The 21,651-nt window shown below is 40.8% G+C and overlaps 1 protein-coding gene and 1 long non-coding RNA gene across 6 annotated transcripts in view; one reads left to right on the top strand and one right to left on the bottom strand.

Annotated features, from left to right (window-relative positions):
- LOC145459351 (uncharacterized) overlaps positions 1-21,651 on the top strand; it is a 183,053-nt gene that overhangs the window by 93,020 nt on the left and 68,382 nt on the right. For all 5 annotated transcript variants that reach the window (XM_080338002.1, XM_080338000.1, XM_080338001.1 and 2 more), the window contains 5 exons: positions 8,124-8,326; positions 14,295-14,535; positions 14,663-14,686; positions 19,202-19,413; positions 20,626-20,800. In XM_080338002.1, coding sequence (XP_080194128.1) covers positions 8,124-8,326; positions 14,295-14,535; positions 14,663-14,686; positions 19,202-19,413; positions 20,626-20,800 — 855 coding nt within the window. The remainder of the gene's footprint in view (positions 1-8,123; positions 8,327-14,294; positions 14,536-14,662; positions 14,687-19,201; positions 19,414-20,625; positions 20,801-21,651) is intronic.
- Positions 983-2,244, bottom strand: LOC145459408 (uncharacterized). Its single transcript, XR_013921399.1, has 2 exons — positions 1,598-2,244; positions 983-1,379 (listed from the first exon to the last, which is right to left on the bottom strand). It is a non-coding gene; the product is annotated as an uncharacterized LOC145459408 (long non-coding RNA).

The following is a 21,651-nucleotide window of genomic DNA, read 5'->3' as shown; positions in this document are numbered from 1 at the left end:
CTTATCATGATAACTTGAAAGAGTTTAACATCAATAATCTCCGCCTGTACTCATCAAGCTAATTCTTCTTCCTCAGTTTCCATATACTGTCACATTTTATCGGAATCGAGGAAAACTGTTTCTGAGCTGTGTTTCTGTTGGTTTATTGCCATGATATAAAGAGCTTCTTTTGCATTGTCTAGTATAGACAACCAGATGAATGGAGACTGCTTACTAACACCTCAACACGAAACCTGAAGTGCGTGTTACTTCACAATAGAAATAAATATGCATCGGTTCTAGGACAGTCGATCAGTCTCGACATAGGACATTCTGTGGCCTACACCAATTACCATGTGTTCTATGATAGAACATAGCCAAAGATGAGCACTGGTTAATTTCTAGTGATGTGTTTAAATGGTTTCGAGGCTTTTTGTCAGTAGGCCTGGTTACATGTTCGACTCGACTTGGCGTTCAAGTCGTCTCCGGTGACGCCACGCCTCATCTCCGAGCTGACTCGTAAAAGGGCCCTGTTTACATGATCCTTCAGGAAGCTGTATAGTGGACGACCGGGTGTCGCTTTACCCCTTACAAATATATATTCGTAGTAAGTCTGGTGGGCAAAGGTACAATGGCAATGTGTGTTTGGTCGTACTCTGAAACGTTTGTTCTCCTCGAAATTAACGAGGATGATGAGATACTCATAACATCGATATTTGTAGAGGACAATAATCTTGTTCATATCATGATTGTAGAGGAAAACAACAAGTAGCCTGTAAGTTATCAGCTAGCTTTTTCGGCGTCAACGAAGATGGGCCGTGGAGTAGGCGGGAGTAACGACTGTTTTGATATTTCAGGCATCACTTGTCGATGCTATTAAAATAAGGTCATTACCACTCAAGTGACCCACTTGCAACCCCATGTGGCCTCTAGTTGTTCGGCCGCTCCTCTGTAACAGACTACCCCATGTATGCGGGTGACTCAAGAGTCACGATACAGCAACTACTGCAGAGACTTTATTGAAGCATCTTGTCGGCATGATATACCAAATAGGAAGTTAACAATACCAAAAATGGCTATAAAAACTGTCAGCAGATCACTATAACCCAGAACTAAAAACAAAGCAATAATCCCAACACCCCTGTGCTTCATCATCACCAGGAGAGTCACAAATCTCCATATCATCCTCCCGGGAGAGACACCAGCTCCATCCCATCACATGCGCGCCTCACATCAGTTTAGCCAGTGGAACAGTATGTACGAAATGCAGCAATCGTTCATGTGTTCCCGTATCGATGTAGCACACTGCACAGCCGTTTCTTCAATCGGTTCACTATGCATATGCATATGCATGTCGTAGTCGAATTGTATATACCGGTACAATCCACATATCTTCCGAACTGTAGTCTGAGAAGTAGAAATACCGATGTAACGTTATACCTTGTTTGCCATTTTATGTAACTGATGACAGCAACTACGCTACTACAGATCGAAGCGTCGCAGCCAAATATCAAAGAACACACAGGGAGTCGCTAATAAAACTGTCATCACAGAGCACGGTAGCTACACCGGTACTGGTGTATTACATGCATTCAATCGTAAACAAGCGAGCACTTACAAAGTAACCCCACCTTTCCTTGCCATGTTTGCCCAATTTCTCAACAACAGATGAAAAACATGAATCACGATGCCAAGAGCCCGCGCGGCAAAAACCAGCGCCGTCGAACGAAAATCGCCGGACGCCGATGGCCGAATACTCAAGCCGATCGTAAACCACATTACACGACAGCTTGAGGCTCGAGTCGACTTGAAGCAATTTGCCTTTCTCTCTTCATCGAATACGAGAGAGTCGGATCGACGAGTCAGCTTCGAAGCTGACTTAAACCGTCATGTAAATGGGCCTAGTGTTTTGAAGGATCAAACCTCATTTCTTAATACAAAAAGCTTTACATTTTTGGCACTTGATGATTTTCCGTAATATTTTACTATGAACTAGAGTTGGTCGATGTGACCGGCGTTGCTACTCAAGTAGCACAAGTAACGCCTTACATTTCAATTCAATTACAAGTGGAAGTAGTAATTTCTAAGACACGTGAAAACTATTTCAAGTGGAAGACGAAATGAAAGGTCTGAGAATTACTGAAAGTCAGTAAATATCTGAATATATTTGGTCGCGGTGAGGGTGGTCGCATACTTTCAACAGTTAGTCGGAGGTGGCTACATATGAAACCGCAAGATGTATCGTCTCGGCTAACGCAAAATGACAGTAATGACACCACTCCTGGGTAGAATCTTCGAAAAAAATATATTGAACCACTTTCAAATTTACAAAACCCAAATTAGTTCATCCAGAATACTGTTCACGTATATGTTGAATTAGTAGTAAAACATTACCACTCCAGTCAGTATTGCAAGTGGCTAAAATCTACTTGAGTACCTCGAAAAAGTAGAAATATTCAACATATAGAATATTTCAAGAACGTGATGTGATAGAGCAAAAATAACGCCAGATTCGTATTCGGCGCCCCCAAATTAGGTATGATTGAGCCAAAGAAGTCCTTGCGCAAAAATCGTGTAGACCAGTGTTATCTTCCAATGACATCTCAGTCACCTTAATTTGGATCCCAAGTCCCAAAGGCATCAGTCGCAACGAGACCGTTGACAAGCTAGCAAAGCAAGCGGCATCCGAGCATACGCACAGCAGGACCATTGAGATTACAGCGAGGGAATGCAAGTACGTCATTCGAGAGCATTGCGAATCTCAATGGAAATCAGAGTTTTGTATCAATGCCGAGAAATCCTTATACTCAAATTTGTTCCGAACCATGAGTTCCCATGCCCCGGTGCCTTCATTGCCAAGAAGAGCCTACGCTGTGCTTATCCTTCTGCAAACAGGTCATTGAAAACTGAACTCTTATCTGCATAGATTAGGGATTCACGATGCTGAGCAGTGCGAAAGCTGTGGCATACCTGAAACAGTTGAACATAACGTCATACACTGCACCAAATATGAAGGCCCTCGACAGTATCTGCGGGACCGAACAAGAGACGCCGTTCCTTTCCGCTTGGAAACATTACTTGTCAATCTTCTCACCATGGGTACTCTGACCCTACTAACTGGTAGAGAGTTATAAAGATATAAAACGATATATAATACTTTCATCATAGATCTGGAGTAAACGACCATTAGAAGTCGAGCACCAATATTAAACTTATGCAACAACAACAACAAGGCATAGAAAATTACCCTGCACGTATATATATCCTATGTCTGTCTGTCGTTTATTATCATACGTTCCATCAATAGCCGTTATTTATATCCGATCAGTTTCGTCCAGCATCGGTAAACGTCCCAAACAAGATTCTAACTGGCGACTAGGTTAGGGTTGTCATTCGTTTGGATTTTCGAGGACATGTCCGGAATTTCAGTGTCCAAACTGCGTCCGGATGAAGGAAGTCCGGAAGGCTTGAAGGAAGCTCATAATTATTTCATAGACCATCACACAAGCAATAACTTATTTTGGGGCAGATTTGTCCCACTTGAATTTTTTCTTCGTGGTGTGTGCGGTTTAGTTTCCCGTGTATTGATTTACTGAAATAAGTTTAATTGTAATCGCAATCATATATTCTGAGTGTCGGTTAAGGCCGTTTGGATGCTTTAGTCAAAGACCGTGGTTCTCAACCTTAGGGTTGTTTGGTTTCTTTTCGGAGATCGTGAAGATGTTGAACGTTGCCACGGATCACCTTCCAAAATAGGCCGTGAGTAAGGGACTGATTAATTACTTATCAGTTTACCAAATTTTGAGGTGGGTTACAGAACATTTTCAAATTGTAAATGGAGTCGCAACCAGAAAAAGTTGGGAACCACCGATGTGAGAAATAGTGGCGCATACGGGCATTTCGGCTCATCAATAGTCTTTTCCGTGTGACGTGAACATGACTTCATTATAAGGGATACCATGTGTCCTCCTTTAAGAGGAATTGCTCTCTTTTTTCAGAAATCTGAAATGTCCTCCGAGGACGCCTAAATATGCTCGTTTTCGGAAAATCCTCCTCCTTTATTGCTTTTAGTGTTAAGCGACTAAACAGAGACAACTATAAAAGGTCATATCGTCCAAAAATATACATATACCTCAGTGGCGGCTCGTGACAATATCGGGTGGTGGGGCAAGGGCTGCGAGCGACTTTTATCAACATGACGTCACAATGGCGTTTTCCAACGTAAAAAAGTAACTTTAATATGATGGTCACATGAATTTCCCGACAACAGTGATTTTAACGTAGGTGCCGCGAGAGGTTTGCCGGTGAGCCGTGACTTGAAGTGTGGTAACAAATGTTTTATTCATTTTTTTTTAATCAAAGGATTATTTTACATAATGTACGTGAACTAAGAATCGTCCCTATGCCACGAATCAATTATCAGTTCATCCTTAGTAGCATGCGTTATGATTTCATGGTAGAGTTAGAGATTACGCAAATCGATAGGCCGTCCGAAAGTGTTTCGTACACGATCCTGGTGTGTTACGACCACTGAGCTGGTGGTTACGAGTTACGACCAGGTGATAGGCAACCAAAGCGGAGGTACCCGGCGTACGATTGGATCAATGGACTGGACAATTTCTATCATCATCATCATTGGTTTATTAGCAATTTTATCTGTTCAATACACCACAAAAATGCGATACAATGAAAAGACAGGAATATGTCGAAGCGACAAGGAGTAGTCTTCTAGCTAGACCTTTAATTTTCGCTCTAAAGGCAACTGCGTAAACTAGCCTACGTACGGAGCAAAGATTCAATACGATTCATGTTCGCACTTGACTTGACCAGACTAATTCCAATGACTAGAACTCGAGAGATTGCGTAAGCCTAACTGCAAAGGTCAACGACTTCGGACACATACGCAATTGTTATCTCATAGATTGGGCCTGTCATATTGAATCCAGAACATCAATTTGAATGGTCTTTGAAGAACTAAGGACAGCAGCCTCGGAACAACATAGTACATTTTGGCCTTGAAACTGGAGATTGTGACGCAACACATACGGCTTACTATCTGCTGCCAAATCGCCGTTGGAAAATATATTAATCAATAAATACATGAATGAAAGCCGTAAACTTAGCATACTGTTACATGAAATCATCGAGAAGTAGCATTCGCAATCTCATAACCCATTCCGGCATGGTACACTGTCAAAATCAATACAAACAGACGAACACCGAACTTTGAGTAAAATAGATCGAGGAATAGGCTGATCGAATGATCAGCTGTTAGCCGACATCGAAAATGAAATAGCTATCGCATTTGACAGGGGATTGTAAGCAAATGGTTTGAAGGCCACAATTTCACAGTGAAATGCACATTGGCGAACATAAAATTATGTGAATATTTGAATGCAAACCGAGAATCTTAGTTAGCTGTTTCATGCGATCATCGAGATATACCATTGGAAATATCATCACCGATCTCGTTATGGAACGCAGACTAGATTAGCACATACGACACCAGCTTTTCCGTGAGATCCGCAATGATGTAGGTAGGCTAAGTATCAGATCAGCGCGCATCTCTACCATACTCGACCTCGAAAACGAAATAACTGCCTCAATCATTGAGCGTCAACTTTAAGACTTGGCACCGCGTTCGATACTAAAATCAAGACATACCGTGCAAAAGCTCATGACAGATCTAGGTATGAAACATCGTTAAAATCAATAGAGACCAATAACGGCTTTTGCGTAAATCTGTTAGCGATAAATGAAGAGTCAGCTCTCACTCGACTTTGGAAACGAAATTACCACCCACATAGTTCAGTGACAAACTTAAAACTTATTACAGCGGTCGATACTAACATTAAGACTTACTGTGCCAAATATCATGACCGATCTCGGTATGGAACATCGTCAAAATCAATGGAGACCAATACCGGCTTTTGAGTAAAATCTGTTTGCTGTACAATGTACATGATAGATAAGCACACACTGAACTTCGGAAACGAAATTACCACCCTTATCTTTGAGTAGCAAGCCTGAAACTTGGAGCAGTGCTAAATACTACCTTCACGACATATCGTACCAAGTTTCAAGAATTATCATGGTGCGAAACACCGTCAAAATCGACATATACCAGCAAAGGTCGAGTCAACGCATATCACGGTAACCGAGTTCAGATATAGATACGATTGTTACATCACACCTTAAGGGCGACAGGCATAGTTGCCCCACTTGCTCGGCCATTTTACGAATAGGAGAGAGTAAATCACCGTTTCTTTATTGTGCACGGCTTTGAGAGAATAGATAGTGAAAGCTTGTTATGAGCGCTACCGGGGCAAGCCCCGGCTAGGCATTCACAAAGCGAAAACACAGAAGAGAATTCGATTTTCGCAGAGACTTCGCTATGTATGGGCATTTGTTAGCGAAAGCACAAGAATAATGCGGGTTTCGCCGTGATCTCGGTATATACTGATTGCTGTGCGTCTATAAATGGTTAAATTGTTATTGAACAGAATTTTAGGTGGGGCAATGCCCCAGTTGCCCTATAGGACGAGCCGCCACTGATATACCTATATTCTAGGGGTGGTGGAGACGAAAATTAAATAACAATGCCCATTATGAGAATGCTGGATGGTATCGGCGATTCATTTAGGATATTCATTCTTGAATGATATTTTATCATTTGTTCTGCAGCACTCCTATAGTACTCTCACAGGCGAATTATAAGACTAATGGTCATCGTGACAGATCTTCTTCCTATCAAAAGTTATCGTCCTCTCTTCATGTCATCCTCTACATTTGGTGAATACCATCCAATTGTATCCATATATCGTGGTAAAACATCTATGCGTTTTATTATTCTATGACAAGAAGGAGGTTCAAGTGATATTGAAAGACCAGAAATGACTAATGTGCTTTATAAGCTCAGTGGGTTACAATTTAGTTGCCTGAAGCTCGTGAAGTTTCGAGCACATAAAAAGCTTTAGTATCAATGCTTATATGAGATACCAGAAATGCTTTTTAAACTCATACTCAATACTATTCATTGGCATAGCCCATTTTCAACTGCAATCAGCACCATTTTCAACGCACTGGATCAGTCAATGTCAAGTAGCAGAGAAATAGCGGAACACTGAGCTGCTGAGGAATGCAACTGATGTAGGCCTATCTGTGAATGAGATTTTGGGAATGGCGACTTTGCAATCATTAAAAACTTCGAATCAAGGCAGAGGACATCGGTATGCCCTGCATAACTGGGATAGATTTCGTAAAATCTAAATTGGTCCGACAAAAAATACTTTTAGATATGACTATCACTTGAGAAATATATTTACCCGTATTTTACCTGCTTGTCAGTTCATTTCCTTTACGTGGTCGTTAATTTCAGTGCGTAAAGTACTCAATTTGAAAATTATCTCGCCATCGTTTTAATTGGCTATTTCAATGAAGTGAACTAATTTCCAGCTAATCCGTGTCACGTCTTTTTTTTCGTTTATTGGCGATGTCTTCGTCCAAACTCCACCATAGGCCCGTGTCAAGATCACAACAAATGGAAAAGAAATCCTTGCCTCTTCAGGCATACCTGGAACGCGATTTTTGGTCATGACCGTTTGACGAAATTGGTCACCGGAAATACTATTATTTAAAAAATGACTGAAATTTCAATTTGACTCACGTCGGTTTCTACTGGTTGGAATTGAGTCAAATTTGGTGTGCAACGATTCGACAAGTAAGCCGATAACATTTGAAAAATAGTTTTTTCGAACACCCCTAATGCACAGTGCACGCACGCTCGGTGCAGTCCAAAAACTTATAGATCGTTATCTGTGTTTGCGTGACGCCGGATTTCACGTAACATCACTTGACTACTTCGATTGGATAGAGATATAAATCGCTCCAAAAGACATATGTTGCTATAGTCTTGATAGACGGCGGGAAAATATTTCATAATTTGATAATTGCTACTACTACGTACATAGTCGCACTCTTTCCACGTAGGCCATGAGCAGGTTTGCGCGAAGGTGCTGACGATTTTTTTCGGTAATCAGCACGCCAAATTGGGAGGTTGGTCTCTGAACATTTTCAGATCAAAATTTGAAGTCGCGACCATAAAAAGGTTGGGAACTGGCCTAACACAATCTCAATATTAACAGACGATTGCAAATACGATGCCGATGGAGGCTGCTTCTGGGTAGAATTGAACGGAACCCGGGTCACAAACGCCACCGCGGAGGCAGCTTGTCGCAAGTATGGCTCCGTCCTGGGAGTAATCCCCGACGAAGACACATACTTCAAAATCATTGAACATGTTGGACAAAATGTATCGTACCTGACGTTATGGGTGGGCATGGAACTGGTAAGTGATCCGAAACAAATTTTAAAATCAGATCCAAGCTATCTGTTCTGTTCTGTTTGGTTCATATATTGCCACAAGAACAGCTATCGAGATTTTTCTTATTCATTAATCTTTGTCAGGAGGTAAATATCAGTTTACCAATATGACAGATCTATGGACACCTGTGTTAATCCTTTTCATTAGGCTGCTTCCGTTAACTACCAATTTTGACCCATTCTTGAGATTGGGTCTAGTAACAGCCATGGTCATTGATCGCTATAGTGATAATGGTCACCTCGCCCATTTTTCAAGGGATTATATAACACAATGATTAAAACTGATAGCTAACTTTCGTTTTTGGTAAATGGCGAGGAACTGATTTTTGTCTTGTAAAATGGAAAAGAAAATATTCAAAGAACGAATAATCATCGCGGGGCTCTGTTTTTGACCAATGGTTTTGCTGTTACAAATGGTTGATGATTTGGTTTAGACCAGAGGTCTCAAACTCAAATGTCCTCGCGGCCCAGTTTTGCAGTTTTGACGACGCTGCGGGCCGCAGCATATATAGGGGTATTATATGTCTTTCCAAGTAGGCCTTATTTGACGGGATGGAATTGTCCTATTGAAAGTGAGCCAATCCCACAGGCTGACAAGAAACACACATCGTCAAATGTGATTTACTCTTGTATCAATTTAGGCCTGGCAGGAAAAAAATCATCACATTTATTACTATCTGAATAGAATTCTTGTTGTACTTGATATATATTAATTATAAGATATCGACACAATATGAGTGGATAAATGTATGATGTCATCATTAAAGTTATCGCCTTTCGATATTTCGAATTTATCAGATTGAAAATAGAGACTGATCTGATATCACAACATTTTTGGGTTGGGCAGTGTAATTCCAATCCAGGATTTGGGCATACTCCTGATAAGTAGGCTATTGATCTCATGGTCAAATATCTTCGAAAATAGGAGCGGAAAAATATATAAATATAACATGAATATATTAATGAATGCGTACTAGTAATAGAAATGTCGGAACATCGAACGGCCCATCGTTGGAGCGTACCACTACGATACTCGGTACCTTGAAGTGGCCCTAATAACATGGTTCAGCGACTAAGCGACCCAAGATGTAACTAATAGATTGCCAATGGTTGCCATAACTACTTGCTTAGTTTCTTGCGTCCATGGTTCTAACAATTCACGGCATTCCGAGTCACTCCGAGTCCACTCGAGTCATTTTCATTTTTTCATCGAGTCAGCCCGAGTTCGAGTAATTTTAAGAAAGGTCGCATCCAAATCCAACTCACAAATTTCAGTCACGAATCGTCCAAGGGTCAAGTTTTATCATCATGAGGTGAAAATGTAGCGAAATAGCGAATCTTCCACTGCATGGTAGCGTTTGCAATTGATGTGATAGTGAAATATGATCAATAGTTTCAGGCTTTCAGAGCAATTTTAGAGGGAATTTACACTTTATAACCTGAAAAGATATGTGACACTTACATATTGTCAAATTTGTAAAAATCTAAAATGTCGTCGCGGGCCGCAAAAAATGCTCTGGCGGGCCGCGTGTTTGAGACCTCAGGTTTACACTCTGTTCATTGCCATGTGGACTTCGGAATTTCTTGTCAGGTTTATTTTGCTATTAGATGGTCGATCCTACTTTTGCCTGTCGGTGCGACTTTCGCCCTGGGATGAGTGTCAAGAAATGAATCAAGAGAGAGCTTTTTTGCGGTCAAATTTGTAGGCCACCCGCTTTGTCATATCATTAAGTTATATTTTCAAAGGAGTAAACAGTGCAAAATTTGTTGGGAAATCACCAAACTTTATTTTGATTAGATATGCAACGTCTTCACAATTCAGGAATTACTAATGACTTACATATCGTCACCTGAACGTTATATGTTACAATAGCTTTCATATGACACCCTTCACAGGAAATTTGAAGTAGAAAAAAATAAGAATTAGACTCCTGAAATATCGTTATGCTTGGAGTGAATGGTAATGACTAATGACCTTTAACTTGAGATACGTGTAAGAGCCGCGCACCAAAAACCCTAAATTGTCATTTGGATGATAGAATAGATCAATTTATGCAACAACATAACGAGAAAAACCCTTTCAATGTTAAAATAATTTATTTAAATAATATTTTACATCTGCTTGAATAAACCCTTCTACTTCGCAATTGAGTGAGCACAAAAAGTTGGTTGTTATTATGATATAACTTGAAAAACACTATTGCAATTCATTTAAAATAAATTTGCACCTACAGAAACAATGGTTTCAGACAATTTTTAGCCAAATATAAAACTTGGCGTCTACCATATCTATTTTTGGTTGATTAGACATAAAAATAAAATCACCTAAATATAGATTTAAAGTATCTAATAACACATATTCGAAGTTATGGTGGTATAAATGAGATTTTTCATGTCACTGCTGACACAGTCTCTGCGCACCGAAAATCTAAGCTGCGCATTACAATTCATTCTGTGATATTTTTCAATCTGAGTGAGTGATTGACGACCTGTGACTTACTGCTAATCACATACGTAGTTACGCGGCTAATCAACGTTATTCGGCCCATTAACTTTACATGATTAAGCCGTCTCTGAGAAAAGTCGTCCTAAGGTGACGTCACGACACGAGTACACCTTGCCTAATTATTCTGAAGGACAAGGCCAAAGTCAAAGGGGGCCTAGCAGACTTGGGCAACTACATAATTCTAGTTGTCTAATTTCACTAAATTAGAGCGAAATACCAGTAATCTAATTTTAATCTAATTTGTGAAATGTCTCTATGCTATAATTTTAGTTTTAATCTAGTTTAATGTTTTCCTGAAAATGCCTCATTGTCCGAAGCACTTTGCAGCGAGTCAACAAAAATATTATTCTCGCGCATGGAAATACAGTGCCAAGTCGTCATCGCCTTACTTACGCCGTGCAGTCGTAGTAGTTGTTGTGACTAATAATAATAACTGCTAGCATATTATCTAGTAGTCTACGAACAACATTCTACATTTTGAAACTTACGTCAGTACAACGCCGTGCTGATTAACATGAGCGATGCTCATGATTAGCACAAAAGAAGTGATATTTTATTAAAGTAGTACAAATACAACAAGAAATATCATGATCATAACCGTCATTTTATTTTGAACTATGAGCTGTGCACGATGCCCGACAACGCTTTCCAACGACTAATGAATTTATATTGGGGCTAGCCAGCAGGGTTGTAACCAAGTCATAAGGCTCCGAGTCACAAGTCAATCTCACTTTTATAGTTTTGACTCGAGTCAAGTCGGGTCATTTTTAATTCACCACCGAGTCAAGTCCGAATCCAAGTCACGAAGCAGGGTGTCGAGTCCGAGTCATAGTGTTTTGACTCGAGTCCGAGTCCAAGTTATTGTGTTAACTGTTTAGTTTCGAGTTAATGTCATGTGAAACCCACTTTTTACAAATCAGCTCGGTGTTATCGAATGCTTTGCATTCATAATGTACTAATTTTCCTCACTTTTAATAGTTTCTGGTAGCATTTTCAAGTATGAGTACTGATAGTCGAACTATTAATAGTGTGATAACTTTACTATTCTTCGAAATTACAATGCAACGCTTGTCCTTGTAAACCCAGTTTCGAGTGATATGACTTGGTCCGAGTCATGCGCAATGACTCGAGTACAAGTCGAGTCAATACACAAATTGACTAGAGTCGAGTCGAGTCATTTTTCCTTATTAACAAAATGACTCGAGTCAAGTCGAGTCAACAAGAAATCGTGACTCGAGTCGAGTCAGTACTCGAGTCATTACAACCCTGCTAGTCACACATGTTACTAGCTGAAAGACTATATCATCGTAAAGATCGATATTGTGGGGACGTCATGTGCAGTTTTCTAAGCGCCTCTGGCTTGGCAGTGTCTGGGCCAATGCGCGTCAAGGCATGTTTATTGATATCAGCAGACTCTCCATCGACGTATTGCTGTTGTCATCGCCGAAGCCGTTTCAGCTAGTGTGCAATAGCACAGGCGAATAGCTTAATTTGAAAGAACAACAGTAATTTGAAACTTAAATCAATTTTAGCATTTCAAAATGCTTTATTTCGGGTATTTCCAAAATCTCAAATCAGGTCGCCGGCGGCGATTGCGCTGACCCCTGGTATGCTGAGAAACGAGCCAATCATGGTGTATAGACGTTAGTCATTGTCATGGTTATGGGAATAATGGATTGTGATTTGATATGAACTGATTTTTGCTGTATTCATTTCCCATTAACAATTTCATTCAGTTTCCAAGTTTTTGCAAATTTAGCAATTCTAATTCTAACCTAATTTGGAAAAAGCTGTGTAGCTCTAATTCTAATTCTAATCTAATTGGAAAACATTCGTAGCTCTAAGAAAAAACTGTAGCTCTACTGCTAGCTGCAATCTAATTCGGAAAAGCTGAAAATTTTCTAGTTGTTTAAGTCTGGGGCCTGGTGCTTCTCGTAAATCAACGAAAACTATATTTTACGGCAGCTATTTCAACGTGAAATATTTCTTCGCGCTACGTTTGCCAACCCGAGAAAGATGGTCATGAGACTACTTGTTCTGGCCGGATCTACATGCATTTGCGAGCCAACATTTTCGACCATGAACATAAGACCTTAACCAAGACAATGCTGCGTTCCAATATAAGTTCAAAGAACTTGGTGAAAACTTTTATCGATCACATATGTCTGATTGACTTCGACAGCTATTGAAGTGCATTACGTTAATAAATTCACTTAATACTCTGTTTGGTCACTATGCTTTAACCTTAAGTTTACATTGAATACGGTTCATTAACTGTATAGGTGGATAAATATGCGATGAATGTATCGACTTTGTTATCCGGCCTGTTGAGAGCTTCATTTTCCCATATCAGGCCCGGCGACTGGAAAAGTCTCCCGCCCCTAGTGTAAGGGGTAAGCAACGACGGTACCGATGCGATACTATTGAACACGCCATGTGCAGTGTGCACCACTCCTTATATAGGAGTGTGAATATACACCCGTGACATACGGAACCAGAACAGATCTCAGACATGAGCAGCGGTTTAAATCGAGTACAACAGTTTAATCCCAATTATGCACGCACGTAAAAACGTAGAAACGTAGGAAGGCACGTAGGCAGGCACGTTTGACTTATGACTGCGATATAACTATGAGTTTCTTAGACTTTCTTTTAGAGTACCACCCTTTTCTGCCATTTTCGCTGAGAGTGTAGGCGGCGATTACGACCTTGGCCCAAACTCACCAACGCACCCACCTTCGATATCGACATGTCCGGTTTTCGAAATGACCGTTGCCTAATAGTCCAGTCTTCGCATTCTTAGCCCCAAAGAATAAATGCGACCGGCGGAGGAAACAATTTCTTTAAAGGTGTTAGTTCAAAACGCTGTTTAAAACATGTTTCAAACAAAGTGTTTTCTACAACCATTTGTTTTAAAAGCAACCCTAAATGCACCTCAGCTTGAATCCACGTGTTTTCATAAAACTAAGTTCCTTACGAATTGTTGACTTAACTTTCACGATGTCATACATGACCGTAAAAACGTAGTAGCCAACACTAACATCGAAAATGCACTCACTTCGATGTGTGACACTGGGGTCGAGATATTCTACTTGAAGTCGGATTTAGGCCGCGGTTTTTAAAAGATTCAAGAATCGCTGATTTAAAATCGAGAGATCAATAATATCATTTGCCCCCCTTTCGTTACGCTAGTCACGCTCTTCGCCCTAAGTCAAGTATGGTCAGAAACGCAGTCAGCGTCTAATAGACATAATTTTATTTTCTACGAAAAACAGTCACAACGCGCAAACGTCGATTCAACTTCTGACATAGAAATCAGGAATCCGATTGATCAGATTTATTGCAAACGTCACGTTTCCAAGTCAAGTCTAACATAGTTTATCTGCAACTAGTCGAATCAGGTATTGTAAACAACGTATTTTTACAGAGGACAGAGGTATACCCAACGCTTTCCTACCATGGACACCTGAGGTCTAGTACGAGTGATATTTTGCTAACGATTAGTTCGGCGTCAACGTGGGGTGATTTGACGTTCACTGGCTTGCAACCGGCCATGTATGCAGGCATAACAGCTTCGGGCTCACTTTGCTGGAAGCCTGCAACGAACAACACTGGCGTAAAGCACGTTCCGACAACAATTCTATCGCATGATGCCGAGGAATTGCCAAGTAAGTGAGAAAAGTTGCAGTGTTAGTTTATGCTCTCTATCAAGCGTTCAACAGAAATTAGAGTTGTGAAATTGTACATATCTCGTGAAAGAGTCATATCTCCCTACAAATACAATTCTTTCTACAGAAACCAACGATGGGCCACTTTCTGGTGAGTCTCGTGGATTACGTTCTTTACTATTTATTGATTCATGAAAATATTCCTGGCTAATGTCAGTTCCTCCGTATCTCACCGTGTGTTATATACGTTATGTGTCCTACATCTATGGTTAATGGCGTACATAGCGTGGCTAGTAGCGCTTTAACGCATTGATATATTTCAACACTTCAATAACAAGGTGTCGCGGTTTCGAGTCCGACCGACATCGAGTAAAGAATCCTCTGCTATGTGTTGGTAAAGCCTAGATAACAAAAGTGGACCACGCTATTAATCGGTAGTTCAGAGCTCAAAATCAATGGGAATAACGACCTGGTGGAAAATTGTCATAGATTTCGAGACTCCATCTATAGTAAAGAGCAACATGGTTGCCGGTGGAGCGAAGAGGTTTTGTGATCACGATCAACTGTAGATAAACAATAAACAATTATAATATTTGGATCTGAGTGGATGACATAGGTTGTTCTTCTGTGCTGAACGTTGTAGAAGCGAGTAATGCTACCCAGGCACCCCCTCCCCCCACACACACACATACTTACACCGGTGACGTGTGGACAGGGGAGGCAAGTGAATCAGTGTCTCACCTGCCGCCATAATGAGTTAAAGAAAATTGTGACATATTCAATTATTATAACACCAACGTTGTGTGTATTTCGCATCGATTTTTATGAATTACTAATTTTGAAACATTTTAAAAACAAAATCACGGAATTTACACGTGGATTGTGCTAAAATGCAGCGCGAAAGGAGAAGTGAGGCACAAGTGAGGCAGGATCTGGCCAAGCCTCACCCGTAATAGCGCAATTTATCATAAACCGCTTGGAATCTGTAATAACTCGTGATAAATGAATGCTAATGTCGGACTGATTCCGAAAATCTAAATATTAACAATGTCAGAACACCAGAACCCTCTCGAAATCGCCAAGGAATGGAAAATTTGGCATTGTTGCGTACAATGTCAGCACAGTGATACATTGCTCTATTGACAGAAGTCGCAACCTGGCGGTGTAGCATGAATCGTTTCGTGTTTTCCATCCATACACAGGCCTATACCTTCAACTGAGGGTGATATGACTAGTAGCCTACCTTCTTGCGTGTGAAGAGTGCTAATGGGATAAGATAGAGTAGGGTAACAGCTACCATTTTGTGTATATTATATAATATTATATATAATTATTTATATAATTATAAAAGGTAAGTTCTTTGCCAACCATGAATCTCATCTCACGTCACTGTAACCACCGACACAATGAGTTGTGTGAAGCAGCAGTTCCTTGGCGTATACTTTTATTATTCCATGTCATCATCGGGGTCGTAATGAATGACTCGAGTCATGTCGCTATACTCGAGTCCGACTCGAGTCACGATTTTACGGTAACTCTACTTGACTCGAGTCATTTTTTCATATGCATAAAATGACTCGACTCGAGTCAATTTTTGTATTGACTCGACTTGTACTCGAGTCATCGTGCATGACTCGAATCAAGTCATTTGACTCGAGACTAGGACGGCCAAGACAGACTACAATTGTAACTTCGAAGAATAGTAAGATTACCACATTATTGGTACTTTGTATATCTACGTCCTGGTACTTGGAATATAGGGCCAGAAACTGGACTGAGGAAAACTACGATATTACGAATGCGTCACTCAATCATAGTTGAAAAAGTGGGTTGAACTAGATAGAACGCAAAACAGAACAGTGAATGCAATAACGTGTATTCGAACTCGAGTCGCAACAACTATATGACTTGGACTCGACCCTCTACTCACTGACTTGGACTCGGACTTGACTCGGTGGTGAATTTGAAGTGACTCGACTTGACTCGAGTCAAAACTATGAAAGTGATATTGACTTGTGACTCGGTTACAACCCATGGTCATCATTCGTTAGCGCCTGTTTTGCGAACGTACTTCCATCTGCTAATGTGTACATATAAGTAAATATTGTGTTCTACTGAAAATATTTTACGTGTGCTATGGAGCTGGTCAAAGAATTAGTTGGAAGTTTGACTGACCATAGACCAGTAGTTCCTACTCGGTGTACCATGGAACACTAGGCATTCGCTGAGCCAGTATGAGGGGTTCGCTGGAAGTCAAGACACTAATTCCACTTATGCATATGATTTGTGATGATACCCAGTCTGGACCATCATTGGTTGCAGGTAACCATAGGCTCGATTATGACTGCCGTGATGGTACGTCGTGTTCAGTATCGTACGCAGGTGAAGTTGGGTTTGAGGTATTCATAGTGTTTGTCGACTACTATGGTCATTTACACCAGGCCTATTTTCTTCATTTTTATTCCGTTGCTGTCGACTTGTAGCACGGCCCACTTCTGGGCTTCTATAAGACACCGATTACACGGATGAGATGGCGAGGAGGAGCCTAAATAAACCTCCGACACTTAAGTAGGGAACTGGAGTCGGCCTCAGTCGCACTCGAACCCGCAACCGATTGGTGTTGCAGCTGTGGATCATACCACTACGCTATCTCGCCACATGGGGAGGCTGGGTTCTAAATCGCAATGCCAATTCCTTCTCCAACATTTTAAATATTAGTTGTAATTAAGTAATTGGTGTCGCGCGGTTGTGTTTCGACCGAACAATCCGATGACGCCTATTTGCGAGCTAGTATTTGAAAGGGAACAGCAGAAATCGAACTGATTTGTCATAAACATTAATTTTAGAGTGTTTTTTTTGTATATTTGATGTTTGTTTTTCGTCTAGCGCTCCGTTGATGCAAACTGCGCAGTTCATTCTATGCACCAGTAATCTATAGTAACGTATTAGTGGTGAAGTTAGATATGAATCTCGGTAGATTTTCGTTTTTTATGACCTACTGAAAATTTTGCGCAAGTTTAAGTTCAGCCATAGAACGATCGATTTTAATGGCCGGCAAATCCACTTCATTTTAATAACGCAAGACCCCGCTTATATTGCGCGGTATCAGAATTAAATTCTTACCTTCCTAAAATTGTTAACATTGAATGCGTATTGTTTTGAGATTGGGATACTTCTTAGTTGCATCAATGCGTCCGACTATGTTGCTTTTGTGTTAGGTGGTGCTTTGTGGGGTATTATAGCCTGAACGACGTAACTGATATCATTTAGTTACGTCGTTCATACAATGTAGGCGAAAATTGTATATTTCGCGAACTTTGAACGTCGTGTATGGCTCTACAATAATACGTTAAGCAGCACTGTCTGACAAGCGATTCCGCTTTCACGCCACCCCACGAAAGCGTAGCAAGTTGGTACAAATAGGCCAACGGGATACTAGGGATGGTGTGAACGCGAGATTCACGTTCGCGTTCTGTGTGAACCTCAGAAATTTAGAGGTTCACGTTCACAAACGAACCTTGGTAGGTTCTGCACTGTGAACCTTTTTCATACATTGCAATTTTCCAAGTTATTGGTTAAAGTTTTGGTTAAAATTCATTGCATTTCAACTGCGGGCCACTCTATGCATGGCACTGACAGCATAACAATCAACACTAAACGAGCATGCAACATTGACAGTCTCAAAAACTTTAGTTGATTTGTTACAAAAGTTTGCTCGAAACATCCAGGTTTCCGTTTTTAAATATTTAGTGACTCTCTGAGTGTGAGCTTGACCCGCAATCACACAATATCAAGAGCGAAATACGCTACATGTAGGTATAGTTAGCGAATGATGCTTATTCAACCAATAAATGAAATTCATATCATATACATCGTTGTCAAATGTAAAAAATCTAGTAGGCGTATACGGAAACCATCTTGATTTGTGTTTCATAAAAAAACAAATCGGTGTGATTTGGGTCTTGGAGACTCCTGTATAACTTCTTAATGGGATGATATCGGTAGCAAGTATAGAAACCCTTTTTACATTCTATTCGATATCAATGTAAGCAGTACTAAGACGCCGAATACATATTCCAGTCTGGCCTATATAGACCGTTTAAGGCGTAATCTTATATTCCCTTGCAACTATTCGTCGGAAGATATTGATTTAAAGGGATAATTATATCCTTTGATTGCTCCAGTTGATATATTTGGCGACCTTTAAAAAGTCAGTATGTACTTAACCATTGTGGCATAATGAGGCCTGAGTCGTCACTAGATATCGTATTGTACATTAATATATCACTTCACTGAAATGTACGGTTGGAATTACCAATATGACGTCACGTGACGTCATGAGGTTCACGTTCGTGTTCACACAGAACCTTTCCAAAAGGTTCGCGTTCACACGAACCTGAACCTTTCAGAGGTTCACACCATCCCTACGGGATACCCATTGCTGTAGAAAGTTATATTTTCTCTAGAGATAGCGACAAGGGATTACTATCCCTATCAGCTATATAAGTCCGTCACAGTTCGGTGATTGCGGGGCGGGTATGCGCAAGTATATGTAATAACTGCAATTGCTCCTCATGCTGATTTAATTTCAAAACGCAGCTTATTGATGATAAATAGGGCGCCGGGAATTAATTTCCGATAATCCCGTGAGTAAACCTTGTTTTAGCTAACGCAGATGATTGCATGGGGAATGGCTCAAACGGTGGGTGCTACTGGATTGAGTTGCGTCGTGATGCCAACGTCAATTTGACGGAAGCTCGTGCTATTTGCTCGCAACATGAGTCCGAGCTCTCAGCAATTCCGGATGAGAATATCTACCAGGAAATTCAAGATCGAATCGCATATCTCAACTCAGAAATTTGGTTGGACGTCAGATTGGTAAGGATTATGGTCATAATGAATCGATGATTAGAAATCGATTCCTATCATTTATGATATATGATTCGCATAGGGCAGTGAATCTCAACTGGGGGTTCGCCGATCCCTGTGGGTCCGAGAAGCATTTTCAGGGAAACCGCGAAACCTCAAATTCGCAAAATTGTTGATGAACCCAATTTCTTTTTTTTTTTCAATTAGAAGAAATCACGAGGCTGTTTCGCTCCATAACTGGTATAACTTCGGGACCTATACATAAACAGAATGGCGATCAGAGATGAAATATTCTACTGCGCAAACTCGGTTTATTTGCCAAATTGCCAATAGCCTGAACATATTGCTGTTATATTTGGCGAGCGGCAGGAAACTTGTGATGGACCGGCGCCGGTTCGCGAACAGGTGGTTGAGAACCATTGATCCATACTACGAATCTGGCATGGCCTTATATGAGTTCATTGTCGATTGTAACTGCATGGCTCGTCCTTGTTTCACCATGATTACTCATTTTTGTTAATACAAACTAGAACCCAACTATTCGAATTGCGAACCTGTGTCGGAATCAAGCGGATTCTACCGTACTGTTGATATTTCCCAATTCGAAGTAAGATATACCGAAACGGACTGTAGGGTGAGAAAAACTAGCGCAATTCCCTATCTTACTTTGACAACACTGTCGTGCCGTATCAATTCGCTGTGCAATGCCTCTCGACAACCTCAAGACTTTGTTATGGTCACACCGATGTGGAGTAACTGGCATAGTCGGTGTTGGGTTTTGGGGTGGGCGAAGTGGGCGGTCGCCCAGGGCCCTCTGGTGGGTGAGGGGGCCCTCTTTGGTTTAAAAGCTTTTTAAGACTTATAGCGAATAAACGAGGTGTGCTGGCTTATTACTAATTTCAGCCGACAGCTTTCCAGATTAGCGCGGTATTGTAGCCGTAGCACCGCTAATCTATTAACCCACGCTACATGCCATACATCTTCAACATGAAGACATGAGCTATAGTTAATGGGGTCACTTCCTTTATAATGTGACAAGACATCATGAAAGAAGGCCCAGGAGCTAGAGCAATTCAACATTTAAACACGCTTCAAAGCCACGTTAACCTACTTATATCGGGGCCCATGGAAGTCTCGCCAGGGCCTCTCAATCGTAGGGCCACCACTGGGCACAGCCTATAATTGATGACGGTTAATATGATTTCCTAAATTATTTTTCAGATACATACCGTTTTACCGGAAGGTTCATTTGACAAGTCTTGGTTCTCGGCCTTCGGTCCAAAAGATTACAACCATGCGTATGTTGCTACATATGGATTTGGCCGTGGCAAACCTGATTATGAAACCAACGGCGCACTTTGTTGGAAGCCAAGAAGGCAGTCTGAAAATATGACATGTGCGTTTTATTACCGCAAGTACAAGTATTCGTAAGAGGTAGCCCCTCTTAATCATCCGTCTTTATTGTGTGTGTTTTTGCGCCGGATTTTTGCTTTTAACTGATGTGTTCGCATTTTTAAAAGAAACCAGTCGCGGCACATGAACCAGCCTCTGATCTCATTGGTGCGAACGTTCGATGTAATCTAAGTCAATTTGACTTTCTTCCCACTTAATCAGCTTTGTCGGCACTCCGGCGTAGGCCTGGTGATTACATATTTCCCCAAATCCCGAAAATCAGTACAACAGCATCCGCCAATTGGTATTGCACGGCCCTATACATGAGAGTGTATTATATTCGCTACAAATATCCCATAAGACTATGGGCCTATACCAAACCCAAAACACTAGGCTATTTGCTGCCTGTCTGCAATATTTGCAATGTGACTTGCAGAGCGGGCCGTTATACACGACACGTCGTGAATCTTGTGGAATGGTTGAATTTATATGAGATCAATAACACTAGGCGACATTTTTACACTTTTCTGTTCGTTTTTCCTGCAATTAATTGAGCGCACCTAATTTGACAACGCTGATTCCGAATTTGCTGTCAGAATTCACTCATCAGGTCACAATTTGGCGCAAAAATTCATTAACAACGGCTGCGTTAACGGTGCTTGTGCCCCCTTACAGGTAAAGAGGTCCGTATATGATTCGAAAGACATCCTACAAGGCTCTTGACTTATAAATTGGATAATTGAGCCCCAATGACGACACACCGAAAACTAGGCCTAGAATGTTTACTTCATGGTTATTTCTACTCCAACACCATGAATACCACAAACAAACACATAATTGAATTAGCAAATGTTG

Source organism: Botryllus schlosseri, chromosome 16, assembly GCF_051294905.1.
Source record: "Botryllus schlosseri isolate E-star chromosome 16, Bs_hap1, whole genome shotgun sequence".
Classification (NCBI taxonomy): Eukaryota; Metazoa; Chordata; class Ascidiacea; order Stolidobranchia; family Styelidae; genus Botryllus; species Botryllus schlosseri.
Note: the sequence above shows the minus strand (reverse complement) of the source record. Positions and strands in the feature narration are given on the sequence as shown.